Source organism: Anas acuta, chromosome 15 (assembly GCF_963932015.1).
Source record: "Anas acuta chromosome 15, bAnaAcu1.1, whole genome shotgun sequence".
Lineage (NCBI taxonomy): Eukaryota > Metazoa > Chordata > Aves > Anseriformes > Anatidae > Anas > Anas acuta.
This window is the reverse complement of record NC_088993.1, coordinates 13,266,352-13,282,903: the sequence shown is the minus strand read 5'-3', so window position 1 is coordinate 13,282,903 and position 16,552 is coordinate 13,266,352. Positions and strand designations below refer to the sequence as shown.

The window sequence follows — 16,552 nt, the reverse complement described above, 5'->3', positions numbered from 1 at the left end:
TATTAATGGGGCTTAAAGATTTTCTTCTTCTGGACGAAAAGGGTTAATCTTTCTCTTTCCCTCTCACCCTTCTCCTCCTCTTTTTCTGGAGAGTTCTTTTTTTGGCGTCTCTGGCTCTTTCTATCATCTTCTCCCCCTAATCTGCCACTATCTGAAGAATTCATTACATTTCAAATCAGAGGCCTTGCTGCATACATTAGCAGGTTTTAATAGACTTGCCACGACTCAAAAAGGAGGAAAAAAAGAGAGAAGATTTAAAACTCTTGTCTTGCCGAAAGCAGACAGATTGACTCAAAAATGACTCAGTCAATAAAAGATGAGTTTTGAAAAGGCTTCCCTCCGCTCAAAGGGAGCTCGTATTCCAGCGAATTAGGTTTTTCTAAGCCCACTGTCAGAAATTAATAATACATACAGCATGTAAAATGGATTTAGCCCTCTACAGCCTTATACAAACATATCTTTGACTTGCTAAATGTGACACGACTACCAGGATTTTCCAGCCTTTATCCCAGGAGTTTGTCATCTCTCCAGAATGGTGACCTCAGTGGAATTTTTAGGCACCTCAAAAAATGCCTGCTAAATGAGATTTTCATTAAGAATATGTTTCGACTTCCCTCACCCTTTCTCTCCAACCAAAACCCCTTTGTCAGAGCATTTTATTATTACTAATTTTGGTCAAAATTATGCCAAACCTCTAGTTTTGACTCTCAAGCTACAGAGTCTGTTTACGAGGCTCTTTCACTGTTTTTTCTTCGAAGGAAGAGATGCTGAGCCTTCGGCATTGTAGCAGAAATCTGTCTTTTTATTTTTCCCCTGCTCCTGCAAAAGGACCTACAAGCCATTAAAATACTTCTTAAAAAAAAAAGAAAGGGCTTCTGCCTAATTAGATCTACCCACAAGTATTCTCTTGTGATTTGAGGCCTTCCCAGGTGGCCTCGCTCACCTTGCTTAAGATAATTTGAACAGCCAGCTGTGAAATCAGTCACTGCTGCTGTGTGTTCCTGCACTGAAGTCCCTCAGTTCGGTAGGAATTCAAGGTGCTACTAACTTTAGCCTGCTCAGCGGTTGGGCTACATCCTTTTTTCAAGCTGCCTTTGCTTCTGCATTTGGGCAGAGCTCTAAAGATCCCCTGAACTTGTCTTTAGTGGACAGGTCCATGCAACCTTACGGGTGGCTGTGTGCTGACTGCATTTGTCCATCTCTTGTTGTTTTCCCATTCTTCCAAATCCCACTTGATTTACATCTCAGAGTGCTCCACCTGGTCCTGAGTTCTCCTCTGTCTTCCATCTGAAAATCTTCCTACTCCCTTATATTACGAACTACCCTTTAAATTAACTCTGCAAAGTCATTGCATGTCCTTGCCTCCTCTTGGATCAGTTCTGTCCCCGGCTGTATTGTGCTGCGTGTTGCCTCTGGTGCCCTGTGCCTGCAGAAGGCATTGTGCGAGCGTACGGCAGCAATGTGCAATGACTCTGGGCTGCACCTCCTCAATTACGGAGAGAAACTTATTTAAAATGGTGATGAAGAAACAAACATGCAAAATGGCTCTGTTTTGGATCATTATGTGCTGTACAGATGTTTCTCAGACTGGAAATGGGCAGAGCTCATCATTTTTTAAAAGTGTTTATAGGTTGTATGCAGAAACCAAGCGTGAGCTGTCGACATTATACGCCCTGAAAGTGAAGCAATACTTGTCTGTCCCATCATCACAAACAGGAAACGTGCTGGCTTTTCTTGTGCTTCTCTTGGTCCGAAGAATAGATTTCTGAATGTGAGTGTTGAAGTTCAGAAGAGGCTTCTATCAGACTAAACAAACAACATTTTTTCATAGAGATGAAGATAACAAGCTGCTTTAGTACTAGCAAAAGTACTTAGTAAGATTTTTTTTTTTTTTCCCTGCTGCTTTTATCCCTGAGGACAGACGTAGGTTTTTGGTTTTTAATTTTTGACATACAACTAGAAATGACCTGTCTTCAAAGCATAGTTTTGAGTATTTAATAATTGTTTACTTGAAATTAGGTAGGGCCTCTGTTCTTTGTCCCACTTCACTCCTGAACATATTAGCCAAGCAAATGTTGGTTCTTGGGTCCTATTATAAGATCAACCAGGAATTACACAGTAATCTCAGGAAGAGAAAACCTGTCTGCCTTGCAGATGTTTACTCCTTCATGCTTAAAAAGTGTTGGAAGAACCAAATATGCAAGTCCCAGGAATCAGCTGGATTTTTGCAGTTGGAATTGGAGCTTGAGTTGTTCTTCCTCAGGGTCTCTTATTTATAAAAATACAAAGTTCCTTCCCAGGATAAGTGTCCAAAGTTAATGTCCTGTTGTTTCATGTCATAATCTTTTAGCTTTTACTTTTCTCCTAAAGATGTGCTCCTAACGATGATATAGAGATGAAGAAAATTGAAGAGAGCAAGATTTGCTCTTCCTCTAGTTTGGGGTTTGTTTGCAATTCAGTTCATTTTTTAATCTGTTCTGTGTACTCTTGACTTGAAAAAGGAGTTTTCCCAGTGAATATTATGTCACTTTACCCTCCAGCTGCTGTGCTGGGACACAGCCACCCAATAATCTCCTTGGGAATAATTGCTGGTGTATTTGCAGATCATTTTTGTGAAAGGTGACAAACTGCTTGCCACAATGAGATGTTAATAACACAGAGATGCCCTTTGTTTGAAAGCTGGTGCAGAAATTACCCCATGCAGTTGTTGGAAAGTCAGAGCTGTAATGGTAAGAAGTGGGGAATGGATCCATTCATTTGCATATAATTCCAGGGCTTTTGTGTCATCTTTTGTGTAAACCATACAATTTCCGGCGCCGTAGGGAATGTGCGCTCATAATGCAGAGGACAGGAGCATGGGCGCGCTCTCAGCGTGGAGCAGGGTTAAGGAGATATCATCCACTGCAAAGGAGGGGGTAGAAGAGAAGAAAAAATGGTCTGCAGGAGCTACAACAGGCATGGATATTTAATGAGTCTGAGTTGTCAGACCAGCTCAGGGGAAACTGTACATCCCGTCTTACCATCTGAGCGGTTGTCAGAAAAAGGGAAGAATCTGCCTCATTTCAGGTGCATGTTAAGCTGAACTTTACCCACGTCTACCCTGAACCACAAGAGAGACCGACTGCATGTTCTTCTTGTTGCTCTTGCAGACAGAGGCTGTTCAACTGTCCTTTTGCCAGTCGCATACACTGAACCAAGACGGACATCTTTCTCTTTGACACCTAAATGAAACTCTCCACACTGCAGCTGAGGGCTTTCTAGCATCCTCCCAGTGCAGGTTTCTCACTTTCTTCATAAAGAGATGATTTTTTTTGGAAGATAGATGGCATAGGTAACTGTGTTGCCTTGTGATTTAGAGTTGGAGAGGTCCATAAATACTCCTTTTGCCTTTTTTCTTCCCTGTTCCTTCTCTAGGAAGCTGGAAAGTCACTCTGAGTAGCCAGTCAGTCCCAGTGATGAACTTAACAATTACAGCCTTAGTGCCCATCTTCCAAAATTTCTAATAAAATTGCATGAATATTTAATACCCAATTACTAAATATTTAAAAATTTAAAACTGAACTGGTTTGAAAGTTAGCAGGTGATGAATAATTCAGAATTGGGAAGCAAGACTCAGTGCTTGGGCTGAGATGATGTTACCGTTCCTGTCTCCCCACCCAGAGATGATTTTGGTGGTCCTGCCAGTCTTGGGACACTTTGTGGGGATTGCTTGGAGACTTCAACCCTTCCCCTCTTGCTCAAGAGCATTAGCACGTGGTTAAGGGAAATAACCCTCCCTACCCATAACAACACTTCAGGCTCCTGCAGTGGAAATAGGAGCTCCAGAGGCTGGGAAGAATGTGATTGAAAGCCTGGTTATCCAGGAGATGGCTCTGTTTCCAAACATCTTTCATGCTCCAGGGAAAAAAGATTGCTTGTCCTTATGTCTGTGTCACGTTCCTGCATTTTTGTTATTTGAAAGCCCCTTTTCCCTCGTTGCTGTTCTGCTGCTCCATGCTGAACCAGCATTTTGCGCTGCTCCAGCAAGATCATCTTTAAAGGATTGTTTTCATAAAGTGGACACCAGAAAATGAAGTAGAACAAGAAAAATATACCAATAAAGATAGGGCAGAACCTGCTATCCTACGGGAGGAGGTCCAGGGCACTAGAAGAGTGCACAGAGGAAACGTCTGGTGTGGGATTGAAGCAGAGTGAGTGTCTTTGGGGCCTGCTGCAGGAGCACAGAGCAGAAAGAAGGGCCTGGGGAAAGTTTGACTAGTTGGCACCAAGAGGGCTTTCAGGCCAAGAGCAATATATTTGCCGTGCCAACACTTCAAAGCACTATTAAGGGGATAAACACGGGGAAAAAAAAGAGGATTGAATAGGAGTGAGTGGAGGCTTTTTAGAGCTTAGTTTTCTTTGGAACAAAAGACATAAAACAAACTCCACAATCTTTTCCCATTAAAAACACAAATAAGGTGGCATGCTGCAGAGCCTTGCCTTTATCAATTGCAGTGCAATTGTGTTTTCATCCCCGCTGACTGGGTAAAATGGTGTGCATTTTTCCTCTCAGTCCTCTGCGACCCTCCAGCCTGCCCGCGTGCTGCTCACAGCAGAAGCGTTTCCATTAGCCCGGGCCATGCAAACAAACGAAATGGCAGGCTGACCTTTTAGCAAAGCTGTCTTACCTAGGGGATGGAGGCACTGGGCTTTGTCTCCAAAGTGAGTTTTGGAGCCGGTAATGGGGCATAATGTCTGTCAAGAGGAGAGGGTAGGAAGGGATTTAGCCCAGCGCAGCAGAGCCCGCTTATTTACAGCCGCTCTCGGAATAATCAGGGAGGCTGTGGGGTTTGGAGTTCAATCTGTGCATCCCAAATAAGAGCCAAAGAATGCCTGTGTGATGCCCTGTCCCATCTCGGTCTGTCATATGCCACATAGTTATTTGATAAGCTATTTTACAAATAGTTGGAATCTCTTTAATGTTTATTAATTCTATATTTAGATCCATCTCCCTGTGAAGTTGGGCTGAATGCTGTGAGCACAGACTTCACAACGCTGGGGAGAGAGTGGGGCAAGATAGTGTAAGTAACGATCTTGGGGACTATCATCGAGTCAGAATAGTATTTCCATAACTCTCAACATCAGGATTTTGAACATGGAAAGTTCCTGGAGTCAGAGCAAAAGGGCTGTGCTCCTGGGGAAGTTCGAAATCACCTTTTGCCAGTGGAGAGAAGCTCCCGTTTGCAGCCTGCATGGCCATCGTTACATGGTAAGATGCAAAGTGCTCTCTGAGGTGTGATGGAATATTGTCTGCCCTGCAAGTTGAATGACTGTAATTCCTGAAAAAGAAGTCTTCATTTTGAGAAGGAACGAACAAATATTTCTGGAACGTTTTCCTGTGTTTGTTTTAATAACAGATGTTTGATGCTGTTCAGAGGTTTAAATAGCATCTAGTGTTTTGGGGTAACAGCAACAGTGGTGATGTGCCAATGGAAACAAGATCATGGGCAAGCACAGGGGAGGTGATCAGGCAGGGATAAATTTGCCTATTAGATGCTTCTGCAGACCACCCCGTGTAATTAACAATGCGTATTATATACGTTAATTATATAGTCCCTAGGATTAATTCTTGCATTAGACACTTGAGCAGTTTCAAAACCACTCTTTTTCTTAGAAACAGCCAAGTGGAAAAGCGATTCTCCTTCTTCTGACAGGCCATGCAAGTTATGCTCCTGTTCTTGCTACCAAACGTCCCTGAAAACCCACAAAACCCCAGTTACTTTTTTATATTTGGTTACTCCAAAATAGATTACCTGGAACACTGATATTTGCTGCCTTGCCCTAGACGCAGAAGATAGCTGCTCTCCTGTAACCTTAAGCAGCACAATGGATTTGTATTTTTAAGGTGAGGCTATTTGTTGTGTCTGAAGTTAATGACTAGCTCCAGCTGACATCACTTTGTTCTGGAAGTGCTGTTGGGCTGTAATTGCCGTATGGAAGGGAAGCGTGGCTAGAAGACTTTATCATCATTTGGGGAGGGGCAGCAGGGAGATGTCTTCCTGGCTGCTTCACGATTTATGACCAGTGTAATGATCCTAACTTCCAAGGGGTTTGTGCCACATCATACTAATTGGTGAAATCCACCTTGGGCACTAAATAGCTCTCTTGAGGTTAATTTATCCTGCGTCTGGGGTGAATGTTGCCATCCCCAATGAGGTCTGTATTGCAGCAAGCAGGCTGTTCGCATTATTTAAGCCAGTAATTTTAAAGCTACCCAGGGTCTCTTTACACTACTCTGCGCTGCCTGCACTGAGTTCAACGTGGATGCACCACAGGGGGTGACCGAAGAGCTGAGCCAGGCTTCCAAAAGCTGCCTTCTTTCTTGCCTTCCCCTGGTCCAAAACACCTCTGCCAAGGATGGGGAGGACAGGCAGTGAGGTTCCAAGCAGGGATGTCCCCTGGGACAGCCGTCTGCCCCATGGGGGTTCATCTGGCCAGGCGGAGTCCTGAAGAATAAACATGCAGGAAACTTTCTTGGTGGAGAGTTCTTGGGCAATACAAGAGCTGTGGCGGTGGAGACGTGTACTTGTAGCCTGCTGCCCTCAAAAACTTTTCCCCAGGCTGCTGGAAGGGGGAAACTGGTGGCTGGAGGAGGGGGCCAGGAGATGCACTGAGCCATATGGTACATACACAGCTTAAAAATAAACCCACGCTGACTGATCAAATAAATACCACTTGGGCTTGAAATTGAACAGCCAGTGCAGTCTGTTGAATATAAAACTGCTTTTACCTTTAAGAAAAGTTATAATTCATGGTTGTAATGTCACAAATTGCAAGTTTCCCAGAGCGCAGCTTGAGCCTGCCAGACCGTCGGGTCGGGGCGCGTGGCAGCGGGCTGCGGCACAGGCGGATGGCGTGGTCTCACTCCCACACTCCCCTACCCGTCCAGAGTGTAAAACACACCTATAAAATCTAGCAAAGCGAATTTTATTTCGGGAGAGCAATGGTCATAAACCTGCCTCTATCAGAAAACGCTTGGCTCCTCTTCTATTAGACTTTATTTAATACGATACAATTTATTTTTATATTTTGTCCTTCACAGTATCACCGAACTCTTTTCAGGTGGTGTTCATCATAAACTAAAGCTGAAGGGGAAATCTCAGCTCGGAGTTTAAGCAGGGGAAGGACTCGAAGGATTTCAGATGCAGTGGGGTGGCGTTGGAGTTGCAACGAGTCAGCCGGGAAGGACAGCCCTGCACTAGGAGAACGTAATTCAATCACAGTTCGGAGGGGTGCAGGTAGGGTGACTGATGGGGGATGCTGCATGCCAGGCACGGCGATATGGAAATGAAGAGAAGCAGCTTGTGGAGGTGACGGAGAGAAAGGGTAATTGTGGCCTCGCTGCTTGGAAGAGAGGAAACAGCGCATCCTGGTCCCATCACGGACCCTGTGAGAACAAACCTTGTGGGAACTGGCATCCCTCCTGTAGGCTGGAAACACCCTAAGCAGCCTTTTGTTTAAACAGAGCAGGGTTAATAAATAGAATGTGTTTCTCTCTGTAGCAACACTGGGTAGCATCTGTCAGAAGTCTTCTGGCAGGGTCAACAGGGACAGGGATCAAGGTGGTGCAAAATATTTTATCCCTTATGTTGTGGAGTGAGTGACCCCCAGACATGCTAGCAAGGGAAAGTAACCTTTAATGGGGAATTAGAAAGGAATTCAGGCCTTTCTAGGACAGAGAGATATTAGCTGGGATCACAAGTGAATTAATGCAGCTCCATGGCTCGTGGCATCTTTGAGGATGGGCAGAACAAATTTCTGTTTTCCTGAAAAAGTCATTTAACTTCATGCCACTTCTGGCATGCTGAGAGCCACATTGTTTTACCTCTTTCCCTGGGGAAAAGGTTAAGTGTGGATTTGGTTTTCTTTGGTGTAGAGACTGCTATTGCTATTGATTGACCTGGCTGAACTCAGAGCAAGAGCCAAAGCTGTGGTATTTCCAGGCAGCTGTGAACGTTTTCAGATGTAAGAAGTGTAAAAGCAGTGGAATAAAAAGCAGTGACATTTCCAGTATGAGAGACCAAAAAAGCCCACCTCATATTTTATTTATTTATCCAAAATAGTTTGAATTATTCATTAAAGTCGATATAAGTGTGTGAAAATACAAGGTGTTTCAAGAAGCAGCATCATTAGGAAGAACTTGATCATTTGGCAATATTAATTTTGTAACAGATTAATGATTTTTTCAATGAGGATTTTCGTCCCTGACAAACTGCCCGTGATGGGCAACTTTTTATGCATACTTGGCCTGAATACCAAGGAGACCAGGCAGGATGATTTTGAAATATTTTCCCTTTCTCTTTGTTCTTCTCCTTGATTTTTTTCCCCCAAGCAAAGTAAACAGCCGGTCATTACGCCTGACCAAGGTACAGCCTGGCAAACCTTACACCTGTTTTCTCAGTTCCTATTTGTTTCATTAGCACTTCAGTGAGGGATGTTTCGTGGTCCCTTCTCTGGGATGTTGGATGTTTACGGTGTGACTTCCCCCAGTCCTGGTTTCCGCTGAGCACACCTGCAACTTCTCCTGCCTGTCTTGTGCAAGCGAAACGGAATCGAACACAGGAACTCCAGCGAGTGCTCTAAACACAGGCATTCGAGTTTTCAAACACTGTCTTTTAAAGATATAATTAAACCTAATTCTCCAAATGTTGTGAAAGATCTCAAAGGATGAAGATGTTCAACATTCTGTAGGTGGTAGATAAGAGTGGGTGGGAACAGCAATGCTGTCATCAGAAACCTGCTCTGGTAACGCACCTCGACCCGTCCTGAAAGGATCTGCCTCTGCTCGGTCGCCTCTACAGCTGTGCCTGAAGCGTTTCTCTGAAATGTGCTGAATTGCACTCTGCAAATTACGACTTTTAAAACAATTTCTCCTGACTGTGCTAGAAATGTGGCCAGAATTAGTGGTATTAGGTGAGGCTTAAGAATTAGCGCCATCACGTCTTTGAATTGAGAAGCAGAGCAAACAATGAGCTGCCTCTTAGCTTAAGGTCTTCGCTTCGTGGGGGAAGCATTAGCAAGGTTAATTACAAGTCACCAAGTCAATCCACGTGCTGCTTGTGCAGCTTTCCGGCCACTGGGAGTCTGCGGTGCCGGGGCAGTGCATGGGCAGGGCAACAGCACGGAGAGGCTGCACGGGAAGCCTGGGCCTGAAACTGGGCACCCAGTGCCATTTTGGGCACCTGAAGTGCCTGAGAAGTTGGCCTGGGCTGGCTGCTGTGAGCCAGAACCTGCAGCAAATCCCTCTCCTGCAGAAGCACGGGGGGAAGCCAGGAAAATATACCCAGGAATGCCTCACACTTGGGTGGCTCTGTTTCAGCAGCGGGACCCTGGCCCACGTTTCTCAAGTCTCCACCTTCCTGCCATGTTGCACTTCTGTGAGCCTTCGTAACTCGGCTTCTCGGTGTGTCAGCGAAGCCCACAGAAGCAATCAGGGAGGTAGTCACGGTCCTGAGGGCTGTCCCGAGTTAATTTGGAAATAGCCCCTAACTGAAGGATTTCCATAACATAAACAAATATTGCAGGAGGGTGAGCATCAGCAGTTGCTCCAGCTGAGCTATTGATGACTGCGATTTAATTGGGCGTAAAGGAAGAGCGGTCTTTGTTCCCTGGTCGTGGTTCAGTGGGCTTTTCACTGGGGGCAGCTGTGGACTTAAGCATTCCTGTCGTGTCCCCGTGCCTGCCTGTTTACTTCTGCCCCATCCCCAAGCTGCTCTGCTGAAGAAATACTGCTGGGGAATTGCTAATGGAGCCGCCGAGCCGATGACAAGGCTTCCTCCTGTCCCTGACTGGTGCTCGCACGTTTGGCTGTGTCTACATTAGCAGATGCAGAGTTCAGCCCCTCGTGCCAGGGGCTAACACTGGGCATCCCTAACAGGGAGAGGATGCTTTTTCATGCAGCTGAATTCCTTCAGCCAGGACAGCTGATGTGGTGAGACACCAAAACTGCCGCAGGAGCTGGAAGGAGGGCCAGGAGGAGCATCAGGAGGAGGTGTGGGCACGATGCTTGGAGCAAGGGCTCGTCAGCCCTCCGTTAAATCGGAAAGCTCAGGGCTCCTTGCATAACAGACTGATCGTAGTCACAGCACGTCCTTTTTCACCCCAAGGGTGGCGGAGGAAAGCAGTTGCCATCGTTTAGTTGGTGTTTGAGGTTCAGATGGTTGTAATCTGAATAAGGCAGTGCTGTTGGGTGGGTGATAAAGCTGCGACCCAACAGGTGCCAACGGTGCTCCTGATGGCCATTAGAAACGCCAAGTCTGGGACGAAACAGTGGACAGGGCACTAACTCTTCATGAATAATGTAGGCTGCTCAAGGAGTCCATGAATTAGGGTGCCATCCACCCCCAAGGTTATAAAAATCAGGACAGGCTGCCTCCAGGATGTGGTAGAAAAAGGCAGATTTACTTTTCCAAGGCTAGGCTGCATTTATTAGAAAAAAAAATCAGTATTGGACATGTGAAATATATTAAAGCCAGTGCCATCTCTGACAGCGGCTAAACATTATTTACCCGTGCAATGTGGTCACTGAATTTTTACTTTTATATACAGGATTTTGTCCTCAACAGTTGCATCCTAGGAATGCAAAATTGAATGAAGACTGTGAGAATATTGAGGTCAGAGTCACCAATTAACCTCCTGATTTCAGAGGCTGATTACTTGATTAATCAAGGGACCGGACCCAGCTGAGATGATGGGAAAAAGGCTGAAACAATCCATGGAAGGGCTGAGTTAATTGCTCGTTGATAAGTTTGGTAGGAAGGGGAAGATGGGTGGTCAGGAAAGATACAGCCATTTCAAACTCATGAAAAGGGGCATGTGGAAGCCCCAGCCCTTCGAGCTTGTGATCAGGACTTGGATATTCGTCTTACGTCCCTCAGCACCTGGGCGTTTCCCCTTACAGCAGTGTGTTAATGAACCAGCTGGTACGTGATGTTTCCCAAGACTTGTTTGCTCCCCTTGATAAAGCGAGATACAATTAGGAGGGGAACACCCAGAGCAAAGGAAATAGTTTCCCCATACATCATCTCTACAAGCAGCTCTGGAAGGTAGAGCTGAATTAACCAAAGGTAAGGAGTTGGCCAGCACTAACTCGCCCCGCTCAGATGCTGTGACTCAGAAGTAAAGGGACGTGCACTTCTCTTTAACCATTAAAGAGTTTCTGTCCTTGCCTGGGGATTAAGTTAAATTGGATTAAGGCCAGAGTACTTCTGAGCAGGGCATCCTCAGTGGCATTTAAGGCACTTTAACTTATCATGTTGAATTATCCTTTTGTCCCACCTGGAGTGCCTCGCCAGAGCAGTGCAGAAGATAAGAGGAGATTTGCCTCCTGCCAGTGCTCCTGCAAGCTCTGGGAGGTGGATCACAGGCAAGTCCACGGGCTTGCCGTTGTCATTCTTTCTGTGCTACACTTGGAAGGCTGATGGAAATGCATTCGGGCAAATACTGAAGCAAAAACTTTTCCAGCAAAGCTTGTGAAACAAGAATACTTCAGCATGGACTGTGCAACCCAGCCAAAACCCATCGTTCATACCCAAGCAGGCACCTTGCAGTAAAGTTCCAGCTTCCCTAGTGGTGGACCCTGAAGTAGCTGAAATAAAGCCATATGGCCTATGTGTGCTGCAATTATGTCTCTGATCACAGGACAGACAAAGCTGTAAACCTCATAATGACAAAGAGATAGCTGAACAAGGAAGTCTATTTGTTTGCTGTTCGAAAGAGTCTTTTTTTTTTTTTAACCCCGGACTGTGGTGTTGATAAAACAAGATGACTTGGGAGGCCTCTCTAGTGTATATTAAAGTAAAGCCAATCGTTGTAATTAATGGGGGGATAAATCGAGGTTTAATTACTCAGAAGGCACCTTGGGTGAAAGATTCATGGTAATTGTTGTGTATCCTCTTGAAGGATTCACACTGCTGGCAGCTCCCTTTATAGCAATAAAATGCAGGGTGAGTGGCAGGCCGTCTCCCAGGACCTCTCTTTTAGGGACTAGTCCAGTTAAGGTAGCAAATGGAAAGAGACAGTGGTACTCCTCAGGCTTTTTATCACAAGAAAAGCCCCTTCCCAGATCTTATGGGATTCCTAAGCAGTGTGTCAATTTGAGATCAAAGCACGTGCAGTCAAATCAAGTGTATGTTGGAGGAGATTTCCCTTACAGCCAGATCCCTCCTGATATAACGGCACAGAGGCACATTTGTTGCTATTTTTCCACTTTCTTGCTCCCTGTAACATAACACTCTTCTCTTGGGTTCTGCGTAGAAAATAAGATATGTGCATGTGAGGAAACAGCTATAGCTTTGAATTTTGTAGTACGTTGTTAAAAGGCTGGCCGAGCAAAAGAAAAATCCATCCCACTAAGATGCGTCTCTTTTCCTCATTCCCCAGTTTATTATCTTTTGGTCTTCTGGGGCCGGGAGGAGAAGAATCTAGCTTGCCTGTTTCTTTACTCTGCCTGCTTAATTCACTTTTTAAAAATTTAATTAACCTTTTCAATTCACTTGGTTTGGCTAGCATTGTAAATACAACGCAAGGTCTTTATGCCAATGACGTATAACAAAGTACCCGCATTTGTTCCCCTATATAGAGCTGAAGAAGCAAGTGGAAAGTGCAGAACTAAAAAACCAGCGCCTGAAAGAAGTTTTCCAGACCAAGATCCAAGAGTTCCGCAAGGTCTGCTACACGCTCACAGGATACCAGATCGACATCACGACTGAGAACCAGTATCGACTCACCTCCATTTATGCCGAGCACCAAGGAGACTGCCTGCTCTTTAAGGTAGGTCTGCATACCCCTTGCTGCTCCTGCTTTTCTGGGTTCGCAGTTTCCAGCATGACAAGGTACTTGTTCTTTCTCAGTGATTAGACTGGAATATCATTGCCCCCTGCTATATGACAGCTTGTTCTTTATGAGGGAAGTAAAGATCCTTTCTTCTTTTAAAAAACTACTTTAGAAGGTTTGGCATCTGGTCTCCAATTTATGTATCAAAGTGAGTCAAGAGTAAAGAGAAGAAACTATATATGCATAATACTTAAGGCACCTGGCCTTGCACTTCACCTTTTTATATTATTGGTTATTGCCACGGCAATAAGACCTTATGTAACCGTCAAGGTTTCATCCGTACTTCACTGTATGTCCTCACTGCCTTTGCAATCCTCTCGCTTGCCTGCGTGTCATCATCTTGTCGTTATGTAAATTGGTATCCCTTTAGAGCAGCAACTCATCCTTGTGCGTGTGAAGTGCCATTTATCTGAACAGCCCGGATGAGGAGCAGTAACAATCTGTCTTGGAGGAGTCTGATACCGTATTGGTCTAGCTAGGTGGTCTGAGGTTGGGCTGGGGCTCGGTTGGTGATGTTTTTCTTTTGTGTTACCTTGCAGACAGCCCATTTGGGCTGATACATGAGAGAGCTGGGGTGTGACATTAGAGTCATCAAGCAGTTAAATCAATCTTTACATAGATTTAGATGCCCACAGCCCAAACTTACAGGTCGGTGGGAGAACTTTCTGTTTCTCAGTGGCAAACACAATTGGCACTTAAAATCATACCTGCTTGCCACTGACCCCTCCCTGGGGTGAGTAAGGAGGATGAGGATTTTGGAGGTGTTCGTTATAGGAGGGGAGTGTACAAGCAGAAACTGGAGAAGTTTGGTTTCTGCAGACCTACCGCTGTGTGCTGCATGTGGATTGCTGCAGTGTTGTTTTTTTTATATAACAGGACAAATATTTTCCTGTTCTGCAACTATAGAGCCCCAGAAAAAAAAGAAACCAAAACCACCAAATAAAGCAAGTGAAGGTATTACAAGACAGCACCTAGGCTCCTCAGTAAAACTAGGAAAATGTTTCCAAAATAGTTATATGACTTGGCCTTATAAGGTTTCTGGACTGAGAGAGATGACAGGAGGAAGTCTCACTAACCTGTGGAAGGATGGTTCTCCTGGTTTTGTCCTTGTACTGTCCCTGAATCCTGAAGAGCTCTCTGCTGAGGTGGTGCAATGCCATCAGCTCTAAGGGCCCTGGAGGCCTGTGTTCACACCTGTATTGTTACACGCTTGGTGAATGAAACGTCTGCAGATCCCCAGAGATATCTGTTGGACGCCATGGCAGGACAGTACACCTAGTAGTAGTTTCTGTCCTGTCTCTCATAGGAGAGATGGTTTGTTTGGAGAAGGTTAAGAAAACAAGAAAATTGCATATTGCCCACCTGAACAAGAACTGGCCTCTCAGTAGCAGATCTCCAGTAGGATCAAATTGTTCTTCTTGTCATGGCAATAGAAATAATTTATGTAGAGGACAGTGAATGATCAGGTATGGATTCCTCTCTCTAAACACTGGTTTTGCTTCCTGTTCTTCACTCAAGGCTTATTCCCAAGTATATCCAGAGGATGGAGGTAAGTGTCACCAGGTAGAACAGCGGTTGTTTCAAGATCTCATGTTTCCCAAATGCAAGAGTGGATTGCTTATTGATTTGTGGAATTGCTTTGCTTCTCATACCTCACACACCTCTTTGGGTTAGAGGAGCAGACTTGCTAATAAGAGCCTGATCAACAAAATCTCAGACTCTTTCTCAGTGCTCAGTAAATCGCAGACAATTCCCAAAGTCTGCAGCTTAGAATAGCAGTATAAAATAAACAACAAATTACTTCCTCGCAGAGTCCAGGCAGCTGGTACTCATGTATGTACTGAGCCTTGCATCCTGACTGTGGCTTTTCCATGAGGTTGTGTGTTTATGCTGTGGAATTTCTGAGCCATAGCCGACTGTGGGTGTTAGTGTGCATTTCATTAACCCAAGGAGGTCAAAAAGCAGGGAATGCTATTTGTATTTATTCCATTCAAGCAATTTATGGAACAGAGTCTATACAATTAAACCGGAGAAGTCCCCTGGTGCTTCACAAGCGTCTGTAGTTTGCCTGTAAACTTTGGAGCATATTTCAGTAGCACTGCTGGTGGCATTTAATTTTCAGTGAGGAGCTATTATAATGTAACCCCTTCAAAGCTAAATGAAGATGAAAGATGTGCTTGGTTTTCCCAAGCAAGGTATGCTGGTACTGGAGTAGAGCACATTATCTGCATGCTGCGTGTGTCCAGCCAATTTGCATTAATTGGAATTACAGCCTCGATGAAAGGGTTAATCACAGAGCCATGCTGAGAATGCAAATGCCTGCATCCGTAAATGAGCACTGAATTCCAATGAAACCGCATCAATATTTATTGGCGATCCCTATGGATGCAACAGATGAGCTCATCAACTTGAAGGATATTCCAGTGATTTTCAGACCCTGTGTGAGAGTGCGTAGGCAGCAAGGCACATCTCAGATTTCACAGCTCACTCTCACTTGTTTGCTCTTTTTTATTCTTTTAATTAAATGCTGTGGAAAGTAGTGTACAGATCCCTCACCAGGAGTTCAGGTTCTGATGATTTTTGTGGGAAGCAATGCTTTATAGTTACCAGGTTACTTGACAGCTTCGCATTCTGTTACTCTTGCTGATATGTTAGATGTATGGGGCCACAACACGAACTTTGCATTCGGCATAATGCTTAGCTTGTGAGTCTAGGCCAGGCCACCCACAACATAGATGAGAACTGTGTTGACTTTCTTTGTAACAATCTATTAAAGACGTCTGTTAAAACAAGCAAACATTTCTGGGGAGCCTTGAAATCAGTTTAGCCAGCTTGGAATTAAGCAGTGGCAGATCAGGACGTCATGAATGGGCTGTGTGTACTTTGTGCTGTTTACCCTTGTCTCTGGGTAGATCCTGAATGAGAGTGAGGAAGTGAGGTCTTTAGAAAGGCAATGACAATTGTTTCAGACAAAGAAAGTCTTCTGGTAAACAGAAAGACTGGTCAAATTTGGAGAAGAGATGATTTGGAGACAGTTGTACAAATGAACAAACAGTGGAGAGAAAGTAAATCGTGGGCTTCTCTTTCTGCGTGCTCAGAGAACACAGTCCCAGCCAAAGCATCCAAAGCCAATCAATTTAAAATTAAGCGTGGAAATCCTTTGAATTTATAGACCTTATGGCTTTAAGGTACTGCTGAAAGCAGGAGCTCAGTAGGTTTTCTGAACTGGTAGGATATCTTTGTGGACTAATAGTAATACCTAGATTTACATTAAATATTTGCATTTACCTTGAGCAGGGACATGCAGAGCTGCCTGCTTTGAGATGCTAAGCCAGCTCCTTATTGCGGAGGTTGGGAAGAAAATTCCTGTGCATGCTGGTCATTTTTTTGAGTTGTCTCTACATGTGGTTTTGCTGCTGCTGTATCTAACAATGTTCAACTCCATCCCCTGAAAGTACTTGGAAATGAAGACTTCAGTGGAGACAGCAAGAAAAGTCCTTAGGGTCTTCGCTAATTCATCGTGCTTCAGGTAAACCACTTGGACTGTCATGGCACGAATGTGGAGCTGGTCACTTTTGTTGATAGGATCCCAGGCTGAAAAGGCAGTCAATCTAATCCGGTGTAACAGCTGTGTGGTATCTGTCAGCGTTTGAAATCTTTCAAGTTTCAGGTTCCTTCA

At 44.6% G+C, this 16,552-nt stretch overlaps 1 protein-coding gene across 3 annotated transcripts in view; it reads left to right on the top strand.

Annotated features, from left to right (window-relative positions):
* The window catches only part of MAD1L1 (mitotic arrest deficient 1 like 1), a 346,583-nt gene that overhangs the window by 247,316 nt on the left and 82,715 nt on the right, over positions 1–16,552 (top strand). For all 3 annotated transcript variants that reach the window (XM_068699483.1, XM_068699481.1, XM_068699482.1), the window contains exon 17: positions 12,620–12,810. In XM_068699483.1, the coding sequence (XP_068555584.1) occupies positions 12,620–12,810 (191 nt within the window). The remainder of the gene's footprint in view (positions 1–12,619; positions 12,811–16,552) is intronic.